Below are 25,659 nucleotides of genomic sequence, written 5' to 3' on the forward strand. Positions count from 1 at the left end.
GCTCTGAACTAAAACTCTTGACTACTGTCAGAGGTCAAAAAATCATGCCAAAGCTATAAGAGGAGCTTTTTGTGGACATATTTGGGTACCTGTCTTTTTTCCAACTTCTATTTCTAAGGCACAAGTATATACACAGAGCAGTTTGTCTAACTTTTAAAATGCCAGCTCACAGAAAGTGTGAGAAAATACTATGTACAAGGCTTCAAATAGAGCCTTCAAATGTGGGTAAAATTAATCATTCTACACAGGATGGCTCCACTTTCCCCATGCCAACATGCAACAGCCCAGCAGAGATTTCTCAAATGACAGGATGCTGCAGAGATGAATTCTGTGCTGAGCTGGCACACAGGAAGCTCTTCAGAAATGCACACTACTGCAACCACTGCATAATAACTCCAGAGAGAGGAAACTTCAAAATGTCAGTAAAAATGGTGTTTGCTGCTTTTGATCTGCAATCCAAGAGCACCTACCTTCCAGTCTTGTGGTTTGCCTGTGGTTTTAAGAGATTTAGCACCTCACCACCACAGTTAAAACTCAGTTCTGAGCTTCCTCCAGGAATAGCAAAGCTGAGAATTGTGTAGTAGATTAAGTACATCCTTGCAGAAATGTGTATCTAGGCATACTTTGTTTTACTACTGGAAAAACATCCTGCTGTATGAATACAAGGGATTGTATGTACTACAGCACATGCAAGACAGTAGCTTCAAAGACATTAAATATCCATATATGTAGTGATCCTTCAAATAAAAAATAATCTGGGAGCCTTTTGATTTGACATTTCCCTTTCAAACACCTTGTGGAGTTCAGCTAAGGAGTCTGCAGGTAAGGAAAAGATATGACTTTCATTGTCCAGCAAGGAATCCAAACCTAGATGAAAAACTTGAGCTAAGTATTTCAGAGGTCCTTCAAAACCAGGAGGCATAAAAAACTGCCTTACCAAGGAATGGTTTTGGTCGGTTCCTACCAATGGGATCTATCAAATCTGGTCTCCAAGATTCAGGAGCTCGGGGTGAAGTAAAACTGGATATTGTAGGAGTGGCAAAGGAGGGGACAGTTTATTATTTTAAATTCCTCTCAGCTTTGCTTTCTCTAGCTTAGAGAAGCAAACACCACTCTTTCCCCCCAAAATCTTTTTGTGACCATATATGTAGCTCTAGTCCCAAGGCGTTGAAAGGAAGAGTTACAGATACACCCTGTTCAGTGTGACACAATAGAAGAAGAGTGTGGGTGACCTTTCAGAACTGGGCTCTGAACTAATGAGGGTGTGATTATATGGCTTTATCCACAGAGGTGTAGGCACAGAGGAGTCAGCCAAAAGGGGTCAGTGGTGCAGCTACCCTGATAACTGTGACAAATGTTAGCCCCCTGCTCCCCGCCAGTTTGGCGTGCCAGCTGCATTCCTCACACAGTGTTTCCTCTGTGCCAGAACAGCATTATCAGCAATGCAAAGGACACTGCCAAGGTGCCAGGTCTCGTGAACCTAAAATTAGATCTCCCAGCTGGGCTGCACTTTCCAGGAAGACTCGATCTCTCTTCCTCTCCCCTTGCTGTCTTTTGCCTCCATTGGCGGGAGCACAGCAGTTATGGGCAGAGACAGAAATATAGCATTGCAGGAGGCAAAACCCTTGTGGACTTCAAGGCCCCTCACATAAACTGAATAAAGAGCAAATGAAAAGGACTGTGCATCTATAGGTTTTGTGTGCACTGGCAAAGCTGAGTTGTATTTAAGTGGCCCTCATTTTTGAAGTAAATGGGGAAAAAACTTGAACAGTGTACATTGCAGTAGCACCGGACAAATGGTTCCCTTTGGGAAACCAAATTAACAGATTTTGGGAATTTACCATGAATCGCACTAAAAAAATGTGACTGCTTGTTTAACTCTAAAGACTGAAGGTGGTCAGCCAGCCAAGTGATCTCCACCTGCACAGAAACTTGGAATAACCTAGGAAGAAGAGACCTTGGACATCACCTAGTCCAGAGCAGGGTTAGCTTCAAAGTCAGATCAGAATGGTCAGTTTGGCATCTTTCCCTTAACAAAAACAACAAATGCCTCAAGGATTGTTTCTTGCACCACTGCAAAGCGGCTTTGCAGACATTATAGGACCAATGACCTGGCCAGTGAAGAACAGATTCCTTGATGGTTTGATAACCAGAAAGACTCTGCATGCACAACTGGCAGGCTCTATTTTGTACATGAGATCCTCAGGCACCCATCTGTGCTGGAAATTTTGAGCCTCAAGGCAGCTGGGAGGCTCAGTTTTTTCAATACCATGTCTCCCTATTGATGTTTGAGGGTGTTTGAATGTATAAGAGAAACACCTGGCACTGCCTCCCCTTCATGCATGGGCAATGAATTTTTTTCCCCATCTCTTTGCTCAGGGCTGCAGCTAGCATTAACTTTGTGCCTGGCTTGTCATTTTTAATTTCAGGTTTGCACACAGCGGAAGACGAAAAGGCTTTGGGAACTTGCCAAGATCCTCACTTTAAAGGAGCAGAAACAGGAAAAGTTAATGAAAGTGCTAAATAAAAATCAAACAGTATTTTCATATCACAGGTCTAGTGCAAACTCCATGGCTTGACTTACCTTTGAGTGTTGCTATACTGGGCACCAGCCAATAGCTGAGGGCTAACTGGGGATCTAGATCAGAGTGTTAATGGTGATCAGAGAGAACTTAAAATAAAACAAGTAAGTGGTACTGAAAGGAAACCCACAGGGGGAAATATCAGCACAGGAAAAATGCACACATGGGTTTTTGGGGTATAAACAGGTCTGTCTCCATATATTCAAGTCTGGGGCCATCAATATTTGCAGGAGTTACTGAATTTTCAGCCAAAAGAGTAAAGTACATACAGTTTTGAGAAAGAGCTTTCTCATGGGCTGGTATGATGATTTTGGAAAGTATTTTCCTTGGGAGATCAAAATACATCTCTAAAGGTTAAATGAAATCTAGCCTTCCTAAGGTCGACATTCTTATCATAGTCTTCTACCCATCTTCCAGTCTCCTTTTTCATACACGTTTTCTTGGGAGTACAAAGGAAAAAAAAAACCCCAGTGATTAAACTGCTTGATGGATTTTGTAATCACTTGCTCTATTCTGATGATAAGCATGGGATAAATGCAAAACTTGATGAGATTAGATGGGGTAGATAGATAAAACTGATTAGGTAGACAAAATTATCATTATACCAGAAATATCAAAGGCGTGACTTTCCCCTAATATAACACACATATTATATTTGTACATCTCTTTTGTCTCTTACAGGGAAAATAAAATGCCTCAAAAAGATGCTTTGTTCCCACCATTTCAGAATATATTATGTCTGAGAATGGAATAAGGACTGGTAAACCCCCCGCCCTGTATTTCAGTACAAGGAAAACATTCCCCTGCCTAGTGCCACACCTCCCCGGTAGTGATGGGGGACAGCCAGTGCTTCATGCTTCATCTGCACCATTCAGCAGCCTTGGCAAAAAGAAGTGGAACTTGCCTACAGAGTGTTCCTGCATTTCTTTCTCATCCCTGTCAGTTGCAGTGGTTGTTTCTCTTGTCTGGCTGGAGACAATAGGCACAACACTTTAGAAGAATGAAGAGGGTAGAGGAAAACATGGATGGGAGAGGAGGCTGCAGAGCAGATGGGAGAGGAGGCACAGGCAGAAGCGAGACTGTGATGGAAGGAAACAGAAGAAGGAATGATGCACCAGGAACTTGGAATTAAATTTGCAGAAAATTCAGAATGAGGAAGAATGAGGAAAGGAATCTTTCACCTCCATTTCTACTCACGTCCTGTCACCAGGGTGAGCACTCTGGTGCATTAGAATGAGGGTGCAGAGCAGCACACAGAATTTCCTATCTCTATGGTCCCTTCAGGATTTAAGGCAAATGGAGTGAAGGAAAGTGTGCAGCCAACTGCTGAGAGCAGAAAACTGAGATAGAGGAACACTGGTTCTGACCCAAGGTGGCAGCTGTATATTTCTGAGCTTTTCTTTGCTCTCTTTTTTGCCACTGTTTTCTTTATCATAATACAGTAATACCAGTTCCAACTGCAACTGGTGTGCCCCTCTTCTGTTCTGTTACTAGGGTCCCCCAAAAGGAAGCTGGAAGCTGGTAAATGTGCTACTGCTTGTGATGCCTCTAATCTGCTGCACTGATCTACAGCATTTTGGAAGTAACATGAATAAACAAATAAATGAGAAGCATGGAAATCAGGAAGAGAGGATGGGGGAGGAGGGGCCAGAAGAACTGAAGTGAAAATTAAAAAAAAAAAAAAAAAAGAAAGGAAGAGAAATCTGGAGTGGAATAAAGATCTGGCATAAACCTGAAAATATAGCAATATTTCAAAGAAATCTTTACCTAGACCCCATAAAACTCTTGATTTTCTGTTGTTCTTCAAACAGGTATTTAAAGCAAGCATCCAGGTTAGGAAAATAAACTTCAAAAAACCTAAAAACCATAAGGAAAACCTTTGAGAAGCAAAGGAGCTAGGTTTTTCCTGATGACATATTTCAAAAATTGAGGCTTTCTTTTCTTTTTCTTTCTTTCTTTTCCTTCCTTCCTTTCTTTTTTTCCTTTCCTTTCCTTTCCTTTCCTTTCCTTTCCTTTCCTTTCCTTTCCTTTCCTTTCCTTTCCTTTCCTTTCCTTTCCTTTCCTTTCCTTTCCTTTCCTTTCCTTTCCTTTCCTTTCCTTTCCTTTCCTTTCCTTTCCTTTCCTTTCCTTTCCTTTCCTTTCCTTTCCTTTCCTTTCCTTTCCTTTCCTTTCCTTTCCTTTCCTTTCCTTTCCTTTCCTTTCCTTTCCTTTCCTTTCCTTTCCTTTCCTTTCCTTTCCTTTCCTTTCCTTTCCTTTCCTTTCCTTTCCTCCCTCCTCTCACTCTTGCTCTCCCTCTATTTCTCTCTCTCTTTCTCTCCTTCTTCCTCTTTCTTTCTATATAGTTGATGGTGATTTGAGAGCTTATTTCCAGCTGGGGGAGTTTCCTATGGACACCTAGAGGATGTTGAGAGTCTATCCTTATTGCTAAACAGAAGATGGTCAGGGTGGGAGCTCAAACAGGAGTCCCGGGTTGTTAACTCTCTCCCAGGCTCAAAAGGATGGTCCCAGTGGGTGCTTTGAGGTCACCTAACATAGGGTGGGTGGAAGTAAGCCAGTCTGTCTCAGCTTGTCTTGGCCAAGGAGCACTCCCTGGACCCTGTTTATTCAAGAACACATTATATATGGGTTGAAAGTGTTACACTACGATTGTCAGCCAAAACAGTGCTTTTGAGTCTCTCCAGGACCCAGAAAGATGGGTGAACCAGCCTGTGGAGTGCAGACAAGTACACACAGCGCATGTGAGCCAACTCAGTAAGGTGAAAAAGGACTTGCTTAGCAAGTCAATCCTCAAATGACAGAAATTCACCTTACGAGGACACTAATAGTCACAGAAGCCAAAAAATGTGAAAGCAGACTTGATTTTCATCTTCTTTTTTCCCCTGTTAATTAGAGACTGGGGGAGGAGGGGGTCGTTTCCTTGGTTTTTTGTTTTGTTTTGGTTTTTTTTTTGGTCTGTTCCTTTGTTGGAAAATAAAGAGATTCTGAAGTTTTACACCCTGTAATTTCTGCAGCACTCATTGTCATGGGAGGCAGCAGACGCACCCTACAGATGGGGCTCAGAATCTAACCCGTGCAGTAGCTGAATACATGCATGCATAAAGACAGACTTTATTCAGGCTGCACCACAAATCTATAAAAATATGCCAGTGAAATTGCCAGCCTATCAGAAAAATTGGCACTGGAAAACAGCAGAGTTCCTGGCCTGGTGCCCTCCTCTTTCCACAACCTGTGAGCAAAACTATATAAACCTGTGTAAATCGAAAAAAAGATTGTTCTGTAGTGAATTTCAGGATCTGTTGCATTGTTGTGGGATGGCAGGAAATTGCTCCCAGGTAAGTAACATACAACACCATGCTTGAGTCTTGGCAGATAGGGAGAAATAACAGAATTGCCCCTTGCCACTTCTTGCTCCAGCCACCGAGTTCAAGAAAGACTTGCTGAGATAAAAGCTAAGAAAATAAGCAAGCATTAGCAACACAAAATACAAATGAGAAGCAAGGAAAATACATTAAAGAATTTGAAGTACCAGAAAGGTAAATGGCTTTATCAACCATGAACTCCTCTGCAAAACGGATGTGACAGAAATTCTTCTTGCTTTTCCGAATTGCTGTTATATCTCCACACTGCTCAAAGACTTCCTGAATAATTTCCTCCGTTGCATTTTCTGGTAATCCTCCAACAAACACTGTTTTACACCCAGGAGGTCTCTCTCTTGTTGAAGGTGGTGGAAGATCTAAGTCAAAACAGAAATCACATCGGAATACAAAATTTGTCTTTTGATCCATTGGCTCTAGTCACCTCTTTAATCAGTTCTGGGCAGCAAGAGTTACCTGACATAGTATAGAGGAAGAAGGGAGGGACAAGTAAAATATTTGAATATTGCAGAGACTATCCAAAATTGATTACTTGACTCTAAACCCTTTCAAGCTTCAGGTGGTACTTCAAACATTTATTCCTGCCACTGCAGGTTGTTCTCCAGGACAGAGAGTGTGGCCTAAAAGGGTCCTTCTCTTCCCTGTACAGCCACACAAAAAGCAGAACAATATTCTGTTTCAAAGCAGAGGAGCTTCTGCAACTGATCTGACCCTGAGTACAGATCTCAGGCTCTAGTGCAGTGCATTCAAAGCCTGAACTGTACCATATCTGGCTCATACCCATCACTTGCCGCGCTCACCATGTGTGTGGGCTGCGAGCAAGCCCATGCTGCGTGCTCCCTGTGTACTTGGGCTGGACACCTTTCCCTGGTATTAGCATAATTTCATTTCTGTCTCAGAGTACAGGAGCACAGCAAACAGAAAAACAATGTGGGAAACACAACCAAGTGACAGCATGATGAAAACACTCCGCCGGTTATCTGTTTTGTCTTGTTGCCAGATAATGGAGCAGACGGCAGCACAGGGGAAGGATAACCTCATTGTTTACAAGTGCTCGTGAGGTGGAGTAGCTAAAAATGCTACCTTCATGTATATAGAGAGAGAATTTATACACACTTATATCGGAAAAACTATTAAATTTTTGAAAGCCGTATAAAAAATAAAAGCTATCATAACACTTCACCTTGTTTATACACAGTGAAAGTAATTCTGTAAGAATGAATATGACTAATATGACTTACTTTTTTGGCCTTTTAACACAGTAAAGGGCCAAAGACACCTTAGAGTGTACATATATACACATACATACATACATGCATACATACATACATACTCATATACATAACCAGTTTGATTAAACTGTGATCTCGATCTTCAAATCCAGAGCACCTGAATATTTGCTCAACTTTTTCATTTCCCAGTGATATTGAAAGTCACTGGTATGATGGCTCTGAAACTCATGGGGCCAGTACTCAAAATCAGAGTTTGTGCCTGAGCTGGTATCTGAGTGGGAAGAGTTTTCCATTTGGACAGTCACGTCAGGAACAGGAAGGAACCTGGTCCCTGCTTTCAAAAAGAAAAAGGAACTCATCTGCCATGTTGAACCTTTTGGAAAATGGCAGGGGAGAAGCTATAGCCCCCTTTCCTCCACGTCCCTCAAAAAGGGACTGTAGAGAGGCAGTTTGGGGTGCATGGTACTGCACCCCTACAGTTCCTGTTCAGGGACACGAGCCTGGATCGGTCCCATCTAACTACAGGCACCTGAAGGGGGGCACAGAGAGGAACAGCCCCATATAAGCTTCATGTTTTGTGACATCCTGATCTACAGGAAAGACAGGTATCTACTATGAGCAGTGTAGATCTTTAGACTGTGTTACTTTTCTTTAAGTATTTTTCTGTTTTGTACAATCTTCATAGTTTTTTTATGTGACCTTACAGAGGTGAATAAGGATGCACTTATACCATACCATGCCATGCTTTACACACAGAACAGACCTTAGAAAGAAAGACCACACATGCCTGTAATTATAAAGCATAACTGTTATTAGATAAAAAATATTCATGCAATGTATTTAGGAAAGTAACCTTCTTTCTTCAGATGCACTTACTTGGGTTTGGAGGGAAGAGTGTGCAGCTTTTGCAGTGAATTATTTCTTTGACTACAGGCACATCTGTTGGTGGTGGTGGTGGCACTAACCCCATGCCTGGTATCATTGGGTTAATTGGAGTGATTCCAGTCATCATGCTAAGGCTTGGATCAAAGCCTGGTACACAGATTGAATCTGTAAGCATAGAACATAAAATCCTGGCTTATAAATCTTGAAACTACCTGTTAAAATTTTCTTGTATGGACAGTTTCCCTTTAAGTCCATTCTCCTTTGTGTCAGAAGCATCACTGTGAGAATTAGGAGAAGGGGAAAAGGAAAAATGGAAAAGGCAGAGAAACAGGGGAAGAGAGGGAGAAGGAGAGAGAAAGGGAAAGGAAGAGGGGGAGGGGAATGAGGAGGAGGGAGCTGCATTCTCAGTGAAAAAAAATAAACTACACATAAAGAAGGGAATGTTACATAATCTAAAATATTAACATGACTGAGTAAAATGTAGCACATTAACGTGTAAAACCATGCACCATGAATATCTGTTATTATCTGGAATGCAATTTTCTATTCATAATGCTACTCAGGTGTTTACATTGCTTTCTGCCCAAAGCATAAAAAGAATATAATTTAACATTGATATGTCCTCTCTGTCTAATTGTCAGACAGATTTATTACAACATAGCCTTCTCACATAGGTGACCTTGATTTACAAACAATACAGAGAAAGATCCATTTCTGGCTGCTTTATAGATGTCTAGTTAGCCAAGACTTCTAACCATTTTACCCTGGAATATAAATTTACAGCTGCACAGAATGGAGTCTTTTTAAACCTTGGAATTAATTCCTTCTGTCCTGTTATTTAATCGGATTAGTAGATTCACCTCAACACATGTACTATTAGCATATACCACTACAGCCTCATAAAGTAAAATGAATATTTGGCAAGAATTTCTCTTTCTCCTTCCTGATCTCCTTGCCAAGACTTCCATACGTATTACTTAAAGCTGAAAGATTTACCGGGGAGCACCAGTGCTTTAACACCAAGAATTGTAATAAGCAGATGTTTCAGAGGAACCGAGAGCCAACTTCTGAAATTCGCTTTCGCTAAAAACAAGGCTTTGGGTTTCTTGAGGCATAATGAATAAAATATTTTGAGAGACCGATCTCTTTGTTGGCATAACACTGCTGCTATTTGGCATCATCAATTATTTAAAAGAAGAGAGTTACTTTGGTGTTCTACAGATTTTCTGCTGAGTTTTCTGGCTAGCAACTGGAAAGTATTTAATGATACGTGTAAACATGGGGTTTGGTAGCTCAGGAGTTTGTTTATTTTGAAGAAGCAAAGAGGGAAGAGGGAAACAACTTCTTCTCAAGTATTTTATACATACAAATATACATATAAATATATAGGTGTATATATCTGAGCTTTGAGCTAATTTTAAAAAGGCAGCATGATTAATGAAATGTGACCAGAGAGACACCAGTTTCTTCATCCTAAATCTGCAGCTGAGAAGCTGGGTCAGCCCTCTAACCTTTCTGTATCTTCATTTCTGCATCTACAAAACAGGCACAGCAATACTCACTTACTGGCGAGTATTAGCTCACATTTTTATAGCACTTTGCAGGTGTAAAATGCTCTGTGGGGGCTGAAAATTAGCATTATTATTCCTGTGAAACATCCATAATCATATTCTCCAGGAAGGACAACTGAGGACTGAGAACTACTCTAAAAGAGCTCATATCTGTCTCAGCCGCACGCTCCCTGTTCTTCACGCACTGACTGTGAGCCTTCACCACCTTCAGGCAGTCCTGTACAACAAGCATAACAAGTGCACAGTAAGCAAGGATTTGCTTTAGGCTTAGTGAAGACTAGTATTAATGAAAAGTCATGATATTACATTACTTTTTTTTAATAAGTGGGTTTTGAAAAAGGATTTGCTCTGGGTGTGATTTTTTTTTTCAGTATCGATGTATATGCATTGCTTTTCAGATCTAGCTTTGAAACTTGGAGGCTGTCGTTTATTCTGCAAGATGCAGTGGTGGCCATAAATTAAATATTCATTGTGAATGCTGGGAAATGAAGTTAGAGGTGAAAGGGCAACACATAATTCAAAGAAGTCCTTAGGCTATGCTAATAATCTTAATCTCGGTTTTACAAGTCAAGCTTCTGACAGTCGCAGAAGACCACTCTGTGCAGCACTCTCTGGCTGTGGGTGGACCTCCATCTTTGTTACTCACTGCTAAAACATCCCACAGAACTCAGTGGCATGCAAAGCAGGTCACCACACTAGCACACAACACACTGTGCCATACCAGTCCTCTCCTGGCATCAGGAGATGCCAAATGGGGCATTTTGTCCATCCCTCTGGACAAGCGTAGGGTCTGCTACAGTCCCAGCCAGATATGAAATTTCATATTGAATCCAGTATCCACAGTAGAGCTGCAGCATTCTGAAGCACAGGCACAAGATGATGGACAGAAGGCCAAGTTCTCCCTGTCCCATAAGTACCTTTCAGGCCCCATGTCACAGCCAAGGAAAAAGGTCATAACCTGTCAAGTGCTACCACAAGGTGTATTTAGCTTCTGCTGTTCTGTCCTTAAGACATCCACCAGATACATTTCAACTTTTCTCCAGGGCTAGAGACATGAAATAACAGCAAACTCTGTCCAAACCACAGGCATGTGTTCTCAGCCAGAGCAAAGACAGCAGTTTTCTGAATTTTCCTTTGGCAGTGGTGCAGACACAGAGAAAAACAAATCTAAGGGAGATGGCCACAGGGAAACTCATGTCCACAAACACTGGGAATCTGGGCATGGGGAGGAGAGCTTTCAGGCTGCACACTAATCAGAACAGGTTTGTGAATTAAGCAGAAGAAAATTATTTGCCACTAATTCCTGGCACATCCAAGTAGATGTGACTTTGTAAGTAACTTTGCCTGTGTTAAATAAGTCCATGGCTTTGTCATCAGTTTCTTATACAACTAGAATCAATCTATAACAACATGAGCAAAGTGCTGGGGTCCAGTCCAACACTCATGGAATGTCCTTCTAGGAGTGCTGGGACTCTGCACCTTCAGAAGGTGATTGTGCTGAGGTATACTGAAGAGGACTCAGTCAATAATTCTTGAAATCTAATTCCACATCTTGCAGGCACTAATCCAAGCCCTGCTAAGGTCAATAGCAAAACTACCGAAGACACAAGCAGATATTAACCCTGACCAGGTTTAAATTCTCTGTCCTCTTGAATCAGTTGCTTCATTTTCTCAGTGTGTTAAACTGAGAATGAAATGATTTCATCCATAGCATGAGCACTGAGAGGATGCATAGGCACCAACTCTCAAACATCCTGGAAAAGAAAATCATTCTCTGAAAACTAAAAACTATTGTTAAGCATTGCAGTGATGGAAAATCCAGATGAATTTCTAAAGAGTGAAGCTCTTGTTTGGAAACCAGAAGAGACTGGTGGTGCTTGCATCTCCAGAGAAACTGATGGATGCCACCTGGATATTGCTGACAAACCATGACAAGAGACTACAGATGGGGTGTCCAGAGGAAATACTGGTCTGGACTCTGAGGTGCAGAGAAAAAAGAATGATAAAGTCACCGGAAAAGAAAGTCAATAAATTTGCCACATCTGTGATAGGATCTAGAAGAATCCCAAGTTTAACTATATTAATGTTATTGAGTGGTGCAATAATAGAAGCTGGATATATAGGTCTTGTCTAGAAACAAGGGATGATCATCCATCAGCACCGCCACTGCAGTCTGCTTGCTCCACGTCCTGGCAAAATGCCTATCTGGAGCAGGGCCAGGACACCAAACTTAGCACTGGAGGCAACTCCTGTTGAACTAACTGGTGAGACTGTTGGTCTTCAGCATGAAAGAAAATGAAAACAGTTATGCAAGGATTTCAAAAAATAGGAATCAATCCTGCCCACTGATTTTTTTAACAGATCCCTTAAAGATATGATTATTAAGATACTGTAGACTTTAATATGTTACACTAAACCAAAAGATATATTACATTTATAAACAATGCACCTGAAGACTTTAAAAAGCAATATTTAATGTTTTCAGCAATCATGGCACTCTTTTTAAAGGGATCTACTTATATTTATGCGGTTAGCTAAGGGTTTATAAATTATAAAAACAATCCATAAGAGACAAAATTTTCATTTAAAAAATGTTAATAAAGAATTAATAAATGAAATCACTAAAATAGAAAGTAATCAGAGATCATAAAGAACTTTAAGAATGGAAATGTGCATGTTGATCAAGTTAGAGTCCTTGTGGATGCTGTAAAAAAGGCTTCAACATTCACACATTTGTATAGGAAAATAAAACTATTTAACATTGCTATTTTGAAGGGAGATTATTTTGAAATGGAGAGGCCTGAATTTGGCAAAGTAAGTTAATTTCTCTTTCATCTGATAAGAAATTGGCATGGTGGAGAACAATAAAAACCTCTGGAAAGCAAATGTTTGGAATTGGCAGTCAGAGAGACAATAAGAAAAACCTTGAATACGTGGAGTAGTGTTTAAAGCTTCTTTTTCTTTCTAGGGGAATAAAAGAACAAAACATTTCACAGGAAATCTCTGAGTCTGAAAAAAACAGGACAATAAAATTCCTTCAATGAAAACTACATTCTAACACAGTAAGTAGTGTAAAACAATTGCTTTTATTAGGGTCCATGTTGGAAGGGCAGGAACAACTTTGTTTTCCATAAAAATCGCCACATAATCTTGTAGAACTATTCTCCTTTCCTACTTTGGCAACGGTTGCTATCTGAATCACCTTATGCTTTTGCCACATTATTGCTGTGCTCAGGTAACAAGGATTTTTATTCCTGCCAGCTCTGCTTTTGGGTATTGCACTCCATTGCCAATACTAAGTTACCACCACATTTCACCAGCCCTTGCCACAAGGTATTAATCTGCTCAAAATCACTTTTTAAGGGTATCATCCCCTCTATGTTTCATAGTATTAGCCCTTGGGTGTGTCTTTTTTGGGGTTTTTTTGGTTTGTTTTTTTTTTTTTTTTTGCCTGCAACTGCCTGCAATTGTTTCTGTGGAGCTTCGTGACAGCTGCCAAGTAGTATTTCTGTTGGATGCATAAGAACATCCACCAAATAGGGGTTTGTGACTGCAGACATGGAAGGTTTCCACCATGGACATCATCAGCTGTGTGGCTCAGACCTGCTTGTCACACACAGAGAAATGGAGAGCAACAAAAACAATGATCTGAGCACAAAGCAACTAACAAAAATAATAAACGCTGAAAAGGTTCCCATGGCCTGGGAGTGATAATTTTACACCTACAAAAATAGCCTGTTTTCTGCTAGGGAATGCCAACATGAATTGAAAGCACCAGGAGACAGTCCTGGCAGCAGCTGGCAGTAAATGTATTAAGGTGCTTCTTAAAGTTAGTTTTCTGTGGAGGAAAAAAAAGATCTGGAGACCAGATATTTGATTGTGCACTTCAGAAACAAAATTGCTGAGTATTTTGAGACTGAATATTGAGTTGATTTCTAAAAGTTGAAATTAAAATTTTCCTGAAAAAGAGCACATCTAACAGAGAATCTGCCTCCATATGTATATACATACATACATACATACATACATACATACATACATACATACATGTGTACATAAACATATATACTGTCACTAGAAAGTAAATTGTACCTTTTTTTAATTTGAAATAAAGAAAGTGCCTTATTAGAATAAGGAAGAATTACTCTAAAAACTTGTATTTTTATCTAAAATTCTCCCTCAAAACTCAGCAGTTTGCCAGTGCCTTTATTCAATTAAGAATGCATCTTCAGCTGCCAGCCAGAGATCAAGGCTGGATCATTGTTTTCCCTGGTCATTCAATTCCTAACATCTTCTGGGTTTCATGAAGCTTTTGGTGGACATGACTCATTTGGTCAATATTTAGGGCTTCTCTCATCAGCATCTTTGAATACATTTCCTTGACCAGTTTAGACATCATTAACTGTCTAGACTTGTCTCTCTCTAAAATTGATGCTGGATTGTCTGGTGAACTTCTAGGCACATAGCAATAAACAAAGGTGGGGTAAAAAACATCTGACAGCTCCTCCATTTGACCAACTTAGCCATTATCATCCTGTCTCAGAGCAAGGACCATCTGACTGTGCCCAGTAGCAGAAGCCTGAGGCACCAGAATAAGAAATAAGCAGGTAAAGTCAAAATATTCTTAGCTTATGTACATTGAGTGCTTACATATCTTCAGGGAAGAGATCATAATGGAACAATGCCTTCTAGCAGGCATCTATTCCACACAACTTGATTCATACCTTTTTACTAAATCCTGCTAGGTACCTACCTATATTTTGAATCCATTGGAACTGCTTTGTATCTGTGGCTTTCACAGTGTGCTAGTGAGTAGCAACTGAGTTGGGAATTGTGCTTCCTTTTCTTTGCTGAAACACGGTATTTGGCAGCACCAGGTGCGCCTTCTAGTTCTTCCATCGTGAGAAATCATGAATCTCTTACTCACCTTATCCACAAGATTCCAGATTTCATTTCAGATTTTATAGTTTGTCACGTGTTTGGCAAAGTGACCTTTGTCTCTGTGGAACTGCTACGAGGCAATATGGATGTGGAACCTCTGATTTTGGCCCCTTTTAAAATCATGGGCAGGTAAGTGCTAGGGCAGAAATGTCTTAGTTGGTGCTCTTCTAGTCCTGATTTGTTGAAGAATTGAGTGCCGAAGATGTGAGCAGATGCCCTTACAGAGATGCTGCAGGAGCACAACCAAGGAAGGACCATGTGAGCACAGGACTCCTGCAGGAACAGGAGTAAGGGGTGCAGGATCAATGTTTGTGTTTGTGTGTGTGTGTGTGTGCACATGTGAAGCTGTGTGTTTGGAGGAGTGGAAAGGAGTGAGTTGAGAAGGGCCAGAAAATCAGCTTCTTGGCCTCTGGCTTTCTCAGTTGGCCAGGGGGATCCCTGTTAACACCACTCAGCAAGAGCTACATTCTACGAAACAGAGCCTGGTCTGTAGCAAATGCAAGTCTCTAAGGGAGTTTTGACAAAACAGAGGGTGAGGGGGAATCCAGATGAATGTTTCTCATTAATAATCAATGAAGTTATAATTTATGTGAACTCTACAGTGTCTGCCAGACCCACTTCATAAACAAAGCCCTTGTAGCATCATCAAAACACTTGCCACTTGAAAATTACATCTATGAGACATATATCACTGACAAAGCTTTAGGGCTGTATTATTGTACTTGCTTTTTTGAAGAAAGCACAGTGTCTGCACAGAAAAATAGTTTACAGCAGACAATCCCAAAACTTTAGATGCCGCTCTTCAGAACTAGTTATGCTGTAGCTGAAAACACTAAAAGCAAATCTGTACTCCTCTTGATCCCTGCCCACAAAAATCACTTGACAAACACTATATTTAGAGCAATATACATGACAAAGACTGAATTAAAGAAAACCACCTTCTCTTTTTACAAGCAAATCACGGGGTGAGTCCTGGTTCATCTTTTATTGCTGCGGCGCTTGGCACAACAGGACCTCAATCTTGTTTAGAGCTTCTAATGCAATGCAAATAATAGGAGAGAATAACAAATAATAATAATACAACAAAGCATTACCACAATGGATGCCAATCTCCTCCAAAGATGCAATTTCAACCCTGTTGTGTTAAGAAATCTACAATGTTATTGTTATTTCTTTATGGATAGCCACCAGTGCTATTTTTACCTCAGAGGGGTTTCAGGCACTACCTGTCCATGGTGAATCTATTTAATTTCATCTTAGAACATGTCTGAAAAAAAAAATACCTGTCAGACAAGCCCTAGAATGATCTGGAAAACTCAGGGCTTAATGTTGAGGGAATCTGATGATGGCTTGTCAGTTTTTAATGCCTGACAGCTGCATGTGTAAGAAGCTAAGCCAGAAAAAAAGTGACTAATCTTAGTCTCCATCCACAATCAGCTTCTCTTCCATGTGGAAAACCCTATTGCTATTGCAGCAGAAACATGTGGGGATGAAAATTGGAATGGTAGAAAACACAAAAATAGCAAAGAAGGGAAAATGTGAAGAGAAAAATCAAAATAAATGCAGGGAAAGAGATGAAGGAGAGGGAAAGAGGAAAAGGCAACAAAATTGTCTGAACTGTCTGTGTCCATACCTTATCCACAGGCTCTTTTGACCTGTGCCAGGATTTTGACCAGTGCCATGAATTTATAGCACCACACAATACCCAGAGTACTGACCTTCCCAAAGTCTCTACTGCTTCAGAACCTTTCCACAGAATAGGAATAATGGGCTTCTTCCACCTTTTCACCAATAAATCACTTCCTCGCATGGGGTCAGTCACAAGTCCATTGTAAAGAAAAGACCAAAAATGCAAATTGTGCACAGTGCCACCTGGTCCCCAGTTAATGGCTCCTGAGCTGCAAAAATATGGGGCTGGCCAATATGCAAGATGCAATGTAATACATTGCCTGTATGCTGTAAAATGTGCACAGCTGCTACCTCCTGACCTTCAAAAGTCTTTGTGTGCTCACTATTTGCTGCTTAGGACAATCCTCCCCTGTTCTGAGATTTTTCCCTCAATTTCTTCAATTTTGTGCTCATTGCAATGGGCTATTTAGTAAGGTTAGCCTTAGCCAAACTAAGTAGCCTATCTAAGCTCCAATGCAAGCTGTTCAGTCTGTTTGCCAAATGAACCTCCTCCTAAAATAAAACGTCACCATGTTCCTTGAAAACAAGATCACTTTTCACTTCAAAGTCCTAGAAGATGAGAAAAGAAATAAATAAAACATGATTACACAGCCTAGGAACTGTTAATGGATTCTTTTCTTGCATGATATCTAGGAAAGTGCTGTATTCCAGAAATTTGAGAGGCATTTGTACAGGCACAAAAAGAAAAAAAAAAAAAGTTTATTGGAAGATACAAGCTCCTAAGATGTAAATGAATACTGAAAAGAAATTGGAGAAATAGGAAAAATTTCAATTCTCAGGCTACACTAATACTGAAATATGATCCTTATAATAAATGAAGCATAAAAATCTTTCAGTGTGTAAAAGGTGGTAAAATACCATCTTTTGGTTATTAATCTGACCTCAGAGAAAATGGGTGAAAAAAAATAGAAATTCAGACATTCCATTGGACACTTTCCAAATGAAAACAAAAGGGACTCATTTTTCTCATGAATCGTGAAAGAAGTTCTGGCTGTTAAGCTGGAGTTACTGTGTGGATTCTTGAATCTGTGGAATGCATACAAACACTCTCCTTGCCTTTCCAGGGTCACGGGAGTAACAACAGCCTTGCCAAAACTGGAAAGAAGCTGTACAACCCAGAAAGGTGTATCAGCTGCACAGTCCAGTTCTCACAGAAACACAACAGGAACTGTGCTCTGACAGACTGAAGGGTCCTTCCAGCTCTCTAGCCCAGACACCTGCCTCCAACAGCAAATCCCTGATTCTGTTCAGTACCAGAACAGAATGATTCTAAAGAGCCACTTCCCTATAACAGTCTCCCAATCTCCAACACTCACTCTGCTGCTCAGGGGCTTCCTAAAGCAGAGGAAGTTTTGTGCCTCCTCCAGGTTTATTTTTTGGATGAAAATACCAATGAGGTTTATTGCATGGGATATATTTCTTTTGCTGCCATTACAAGAGATGACAGAAAGTTGTCCTGTAAAATCAGCTGCAAAATCTTGAGGGACTGTATTTCAAACTTTTAACCAAGTTATTCTACATGCATGCTTCTCTTTTAAAACTCTGAGCAAACAGCCAAAAGAGAGATTTAAGCTATAATTTTAAATTATTATTCCTGGTACTATTTTCCTGGTCTCTTTTATGTTAAATCATTTAAATAACCGTGTCAAAACTCCTAAATCTACAGTATCTTTAACCACCTGAGTACTAGAAGAAGGTTAAGTATACTAGATATAGTAAAGATTTGCTGTCTGTATATGAATGTAGTAAGGAATCTTGATATTTTGTCTTACCCTCCACTAGAACTGTTTGACCTCCATACAGTTTATGGCAGTAACTTGTAGGACAATATTTGAATGCTCTGTGCATGAGCAGAATACATGTTGGATTTAAATTTGATTAACTAACTGTTGAGTAAGTAATAGAGTGGTACTTGGTGAATTAATAAACTGTTTATTGGTTAAGAATTAACCAAGAATCCTATCTTGAGAATACTATGCTACATAAAACATGATCTGAAAAGAATCCAGAGTTGAGAGCAGCAAGTAATGTTCCTGAGTGTCTGTAGAAATAGCTACCTTAATTAAACTCCAATGCACTATGGCAAAGCTATCTTGGCTAGATTTTTGCTATAAAAGCCATCTAGCACCTCAGCAACCTGAAAACACTCCTACGTGCTTAGGTCTCACTGCAAACACGGAGTGTTGGTGACTACAGCTCTTCAGGAACATGAGAAATCATTTATCTTTACATAAGCAGGCACCTTACTTTACATTCTTTTACCTCCCATAAGCAGGTACCATAGCTAAGGGCTGGCTCAGGCCATGGGCAGCACGGCTCCATCCAGACAAGAGGGATTTGGGAATTCACAGGGGCCACAGCTAGGTATGGCCTCAGCACTGGGGAGCCACAGGGGGACGAAGAGAGTGATCTGTGGTGACAAGGGAGCTGGCACATTGACAGAGATGGCAGAGGATGTGAAATCAGACCCATCAGGCAACCAAAAGAGCAAGCACTTTGTGTTGAGGATGGGATGAAAGTTGTACAAACCAAGAGAATGGAAAGTACTGTACAAAGTACTTCCACATTCAAAAGAGGAAGAAGGGAAAAAAAGACTGTGGAATTTATTCACAATTCTCAGTCAACATCTTTTCTCCACCTTTGGATAATCCACAACATCCTCATCTTTGAATGATTTGCAACACCCTCAGTTTTTAGCTAGAGACCTGCCAGAAGGGAAGGTAATAAAGTCTGCTAGACAAAAACAGAGTATGTTGCTTATCAAACAGGAGAGGGTTTTCTTATCTTTTTCATTGTTAAACCTGGGATTTCAACAGTGTTCTCAAACACAAACAAATAAGTGAAAAATATTAAATAAATAAATGCTATAAACTTCCACAGGTTATCATTGCTTGTAAGCTCATGAATGCAGCATTGGGCTTGAGCGAAAAATATTTAGAATAACAGGTTTTGAAACATCTCTTAAGTTAGTGAAGGCTCCCTTTGGTCACCTCCCCACTTCTCAAATTTCACAGCGTTTGAAAATTTTCTGATTCATTCATTACATTTCAGGACTATGTTTCAAATTCCCCTTCCATCTGTGAATACAATGATTCAATGATTGTTTGTAGATCTTGATGATCTAAGCACAAGGGCCCTCTCAGCTCTCTGAAGGGCCTGTTTTAGGCAGCCAGACTCAATGGCCAAATGGCCAGCAATGGTGGTAACTGGAGTACTCTCCATGGCTGGTAGAGAAATCCCAAATGGGACGCCCCAAACTTCATAATAAAGCAATTCCTCCTCTCGCTATTTGAGTACAGTCATTATCCCACTGAGAATGTGCATCATGCTAAGGTAGATAAGGGTAGTCCATATGTCTGAAAGCTGTTACCTCAGCCTTTTAGCAGACTTAGACAGAAATTTCTGTGTGTTTTGACACCTGGGTCACAACCATAAAGTTTTCCAGCACAAGTACAATAATTACAACATTATGAATACATTTTTCAGTTCATCTCCATTCCTTCTGTATATCCCTCAGAGCAGAAAACCCTTCCTTCCACCATCTGGGCATTTCTCTAGTACAAGGAAGGTCAGCAGCAGCTAGAGATGCCAGAATGGCCAGCTGCTCTGTAGCCTCCCTCCCCGGGGCCTCAGTACTGGAGCCATTATCAATGGAACGGTGCGGACTAATAAACCTTGATTTTGGCAAATAGCCCAGGGGCAGCCAGCTGGAATGGCTTAAATCACCCTGAGGTTCTTTCAAGATACTCTGGGACCTGTGCAGGGCAGTGCACAGAACTGGGTTAATGCTTCTGGCCCCCAGTGACTCCTTCCATCTCTCTTGTCTCTCACAGCAAGGGGAAATGGATGCCTCAACTAATAATAAACTGGAGCTGAGCATGTGGAGAACACCGGGCCAAATATAAAACAGCTGGGGCTCTCTGGCCAGCCATTAGCTTAGCTCACTCACAGCATTGCCTCGAGTCTTCTGGAAAACAGGTAAAAATAAGATGAGTAAATAAGAAACTTCCAAATCAACCAGAAAAAAAACCAAAAACAAAATCTTGAAACATTTGTATAAAGCTCGTATGTCATGTCAAAGAATTTATCATGACATAGCTTTTATTTCCTAACAGACACAAACCTCTCAGCATGTTCTTCACCAAAAAAGGGACTAAAAATATGAGAAATGATTACAGGAGAAAGAAGGAATCTCCCCAAGAGAACTTGCATCTCTCTATCTCCAAAATAGCTTAAAATGCAGGCATTGCTCTTGTCTGTTTTTGTGGGTAAAAAAAAGGGTGATATTTCACTTTAGAAAGTAGCAGTCTTGGCAACATTTGTACAATGTCATATTTCATTACTTAGTTTAACAGGAAAAAATCTTGTCTAAAAAGAAATCAGAAACTTTTAAAAATGAACAGCCTACTAGAGGAAGCAGAGTGAGACAGTGTGCACAGAATTAGCTCAACTTTTATTCAATTAAGGAAAAATTCAGGTTTTGTATCTCCTGTGCATAACACATTTTAATTTAGATTCTATTGGAGGTTGTGTGCAAAATTTGTGACTTAAAATTCTTGTTGCTAGAAAATTTCATCTCTAATTTCTGGCAGCCTGCACTGAAGGTTCAGCTGCTAATATTGCAGAGCAGTGAACTAAGTGCATAGCAATTTCACACACACACAAACAACCCCATCATTCAGAAATGAAATTGCCCTTCTTGGTATTTTCAATTTACCATCAGAACACTCTACATGTGACACACTTTAACAATACTGTCAAGCAAGGTTTGCAAAGATCAAGAACAGAAGATATGTTCATTATTTCAAGAATTATCTATTTTTTTACAAATTTAAATAAAGTAAAATGATGTCTGTATCCCATTTTTAGTGAACATGCATTTCTTTGTAACAATTGTGAGCTAGAATATGTTACCTACATTAAGATGCTTCTTTTACCCCACCCTATGCATTTCCACACCTAGGGTTCTGTCAATAGCTTTATTAAGAATCTTTTTTTTTTCCAGAGGTTTGTAAGTCTACTGTAAAGTAAGTACCAAGATGAAAACTGGCAAGAGTGTTGGTTGTCAGTCCAAGGATATATGATAGTATTGTTCTTAATATATCCTTAGCATATTTTTTCAAATATGAAAAAGAAACACCAACCCAAACCTCCTTCACTGGCTTTGTTAAGCCTTGTTTTACAAGGTGTACAACTACAATCTCTGGGAGTGAAGTAATATAAAAATAACATAAAGATACTTGCAGCATGCAAATGTGTTGGGGATAAAGGTGTAGTTGTATTTGAAATTCTGTGTACAATAAATGCAGCATAACTGAGCAATGCTCAATAAATAGTGGACAATTATTTAAGACTGAAAAAAAATCTTTGCTAAAGTCTTTCCCAAGAGGCTGCCAAAGAAACTGTGCAGGCATAAAGTGAGAGACAAGGTCTTGTCATATGGATACAGGTCAGAAGCTGGCCAAAGAGATGGAATTTCAAGAACAGGAGCAAACACTTTCCATCTGAGTGGTGTGATTCCAAGTAATGTTAATAATTGTATTGAAAAGAGAGAGACTAATGAATGTTACAGCAAAACACCCAACAGACATAGAGCTAATTGCCTGAAAAAAATATATATTTATATATAAAAGGGATTTTAGAGGAACCAAAGACATGGAAGAAAGGAGAGCACAAGGATGAGCTCTCTCACTGGCATTTGGAAGCCAGTGCTACCAAATCCCAAAAGAGCCTCTTTGCAGAGGACAGGCTGAATGGCTCGTGCAGTAAGGACCTGGCAGTGTGGCACTGAGCATTGAAGGGGTCAGGGAAGCCAATTAAAGGTGAGCCTGCATAAGGGGCAAGAAAAATAGGAATGGGAAAATTACTGCAAGCCTCTTAGAAAAGCCAGACTCTCACCTGACACACAATGCTCTGTATTACTCACTCCATCCTCTCCAAGGAACATAAAAGCACAGCAAAAACAGGACAATGAGTATCATCAGGAACATTATTAAGTAGCTTAGAGGAGCCACAGCCGAAAAAGCCTTGGATTGCTCACTGGGGAGAAGAGGCAGCTGTGTAGGAGCATTACAAAGCTCATGAATTTTATGGAGGGGGGAGGTGGACAGGTACTGTGGACACTGTTACAGGATACAAAACTGAGAAGCATTTAGTGACATAAATGAAGAGATTATAAATGAAGAACAGGTAGGTGGAAACTCTTCCTAATTGCAAAAAGAATTATTCCCATGAAACTCCATGTTACATAAAACTTAATTGAATGAAGATCTTATCTGAGATAAAATATAAAGAAAGAAAGAAATGCAGACAAAAACCACACAGAGAAATACATCACACACCTTAGACAACAAAAGTGTTCAAAGTGATGGAACAGGAGGCAGGCTCATCTATTATTAAAATCGTCTGACACTTACTATTACAACACCCTGTTGTCAGTTGCTTTTAGCTTTGCCAATCATTAATGGTTTGGACTGAAATTTTTGCACATTGAATACCTGCCTGAGGCTGAAATACTCTGGAAAATTTTAGTCTGAACAATTCAATTGCTGTAAAAATGGAGCCAGAGAAAAGTCCTTGTTTTTTTTATTTCATTATTTAAAAAAACCTGATGGGCCTCAGCAGCTGAAGCCCCTCCAGATCTGAGGGAGGATGTAATATTTCAGAACTGAAAAGCCTTTGCTTTGGAGCAGTAACATTTGCCATTCTCTTTAAACTCTACCTGAAATTCAGGCAAATTATGCCTTTGAATAAAATTATATTCGCTCATACTCTGAAAAATAGGTCTATTTTTGGCTTTAATAGCTGAAATCACAAAGGATTACATCTTTCATGGATGTCCTGGATTATGTTTGTGCCTCTACTCAGCAAGCAAGGAAAGAGTTAAAGCAGAAAGATCTCAGCTATTGTTAACACTTGAAATAATTTATTTCAGCTTTTTCTAACTTGAAACCTAAAGTTGCCTTCTACTTTCTTTGCCTTCGGTCTGTGAGGTTTCCAGCTTCGCTGGTGAGGACAAATCTAACCTTGTGACACTTGCTAAGATCATAGTGGTTAAATCAGAAGATTGTCTGAGCAGCCTAAAAGCCTGTCAGGTCCGGAGCAGCTAATTGGGTCTTGCCTCACACGTTCTGCCTGTGATTTTTCCCACAACAGAACACAGAAAACCACAATGCCAGCAAGCAGAATTTCCCCCAACTCTTGCTATTCTTATCTCTCTCCTCATTTGTGGGAAAAAATAGCTCTCATGCCATTCTAGGAGAGGTTTGCAAAGTTCAGAAAGTTTGGCTTTGTTCACTTGCTGACCGTTTCATTTGAAACATCTCCACTCTGCAGGAGCTTTGAAGAGAAACCAACTTTTCAGACTACAGTGGATACATCATGACCAGGATGCATCCTAATCCACTCTGAACCAGCTCTTAGCTCCCCACCTAACTCCAGCTTCACTAGACAGGCAGAAAACAGCTTTTTAGGCAGTGAGGGCCAGCAGATGATAGCAGCATTTTGCCTCTACTCCAGGGTGAAACAGAAAGTGTCAGAGCTGATGATATCACCCACCCTCCCCTGCCCTCCTCTCCATCAGAAGAGGCTCAGCTCTCCCTGTTGTTCTAAAGTGGGCACAGCAAAGGGCACATAGGGAGATAGTGGTGAGGGAGGAGAGAAGGGACAGGGACTGGCCACACCATCAGCTTGGCTGGCATGGGTTGGAGGGCTTAAAACCTGTAGGCAGCCCATGTGTTTTGGCTGGTTGAGCCAGTAGATTTTCTTGGGTATTTTCACACCAGCTGAAGTGATTAGCTCTGCGGGTTATGTTCTTGGCTGTACTACAGCTGTATTCAGGGAAGCCTGGAGAAGAGGATTTTAGTACCTGGGACTGCCAGTGACTGCTTTGTCCTTTGCTTTGTGCTGAAGGGGCCCAGGACAGTTTTGTGGGGCTGTGGTACTTCACAAAGGCTGCTCCAGGGCCACAGCCCGGCCCCGTGCTCTGCTCTGTGTAATGCCAGCTCTTAACCACCTTTGCCACGCCAGTGAATTTTTGGCCTTTGACATTTTAGGCAGCTTTATAGCTTATTTGTACTGTTGAAATGGGACAGAAGGACAAGGTTAAGAAAGGTCCTTTCTAAGCCTAGCATAAGGACTTTTAACTCAGCCAGTAAATTTGCTGTTCAGAGAGGTTTCCAACTGGCTTCTTTGGTCTCTGGGTTCCAGCACTGAGAGGATTTATGTTTCACACCATGTACTGTAGTTCCAGATATTTAAATCAAGAACATACTTGTCTGAGCTTCACAGGAAAGTATACTACTTCAGATAGAATTATGGCCAATATCTTTATGTTTTGTTGTCACTTAAACATTAAACAGCTCCATGCTGCCTTGTATAATTCCCAAAACAGTCAGGTTTCTCAGATTAAATGCCAGTCTCACATTATGAAACAAGTTGTGTTCCTGAGAACTAAATCACAAAATAACAAGGCCAGAAATTAATGTGTAATAATTTTGCCCCCACTTTTTCCAACATATCCAGATTATAGGTCTTATGTTATCGTGAATAGTCATGGTCATGGTACCCCTCCAAATATGAGCTGACGTCATTCCAAATCCATTGTCTCATCACATTTGATGGATGAGACGTAGCCCATCCATCAAAAAAAACACTAAATGTGCTAGAAGTAAGGAAAAACCCTTCCCACTTTATCTGCCACTTTATAAATCTGACTGCACTTGACTGATTCCTTTTCCCTAGGGCTTGTTAAATTTCAGCAGAATTCTCTGTCATGTTGTGAACAGAATGTGAAAAAGCAAAGTGACCAAACTGATACTCAGCAAAGCTAAAATGCATAGTAACACTTATTCTGAAGGTCAGCAAACCACAACTTATTAGAATGATTTTCTAAGAAAAAAAAAAAAAGGCAGGGGGGGAAAAGCCTTTTCAGGAGAAAAAGAAACTCATAGTTCTCCAAAAAAAAAAAAAAAAAAGGAGGGGGGGCGATGAAAAAGAGATGGCTGATACAAGATACAAGTAAAGATAAAAAGGTAAACCACCTATCAACTTCCTATTTGACATTCTCCTTTGATGGCAATCTACTGCAAAGCACTAACTCTAAAATAAATATTTTGGACTGCACTTCACATCCAGCTCCACCAGTGTGACTACACTGCTACTACCAGGACTGTGCCAGGGTCCCAGGTGGCAAGCATGAAAACAGAAACTCATTATGGAATAAGAAATGTAAGAACGCTTTGGTGAGAGCACATTCCCTGCAGAGTGCTATGAAAGTAAAAAGAACATTTAAATAATATTGGCCCTTGATCCCCTCAAAAGCTGAAAGCACATTTATTCAGCTTGAATTCCAAAAATCCCAGCCACAGTTTATAAAATGTGCTTG

General features: G+C 40.3%; 1 protein-coding gene across 2 annotated transcripts in view; it reads right to left on the minus strand.

Annotated features, from left to right (window-relative positions):
• Nucleotides 1–25,659, minus strand: part of ENOX1 (ecto-NOX disulfide-thiol exchanger 1) — a 356,320-nt gene that overhangs the window by 93,001 nt on the left and 237,660 nt on the right. Inside the window, exons 6-7 of one of the 2 annotated variants that reach the window (XM_084226360.1) lie at nucleotides 8,065–8,238; nucleotides 6,109–6,315 (exon numbers count right to left, since the gene is read on the minus strand). In XM_084226360.1, coding sequence (XP_084082486.1) covers nucleotides 6,109–6,315; nucleotides 8,065–8,238 — 381 coding nt within the window. The remainder of the gene's footprint in view (nucleotides 1–6,108; nucleotides 6,316–8,064; nucleotides 8,239–25,659) is intronic. The other variant, XM_084226361.1, reaches the window with a different exon arrangement.

This window comes from Fringilla coelebs, assembly GCF_963513975.1.
Source record: "Fringilla coelebs genome assembly, chromosome: 2".
NCBI classification, from domain to species: Eukaryota; Metazoa; Chordata; class Aves; order Passeriformes; family Fringillidae; genus Fringilla; species Fringilla coelebs.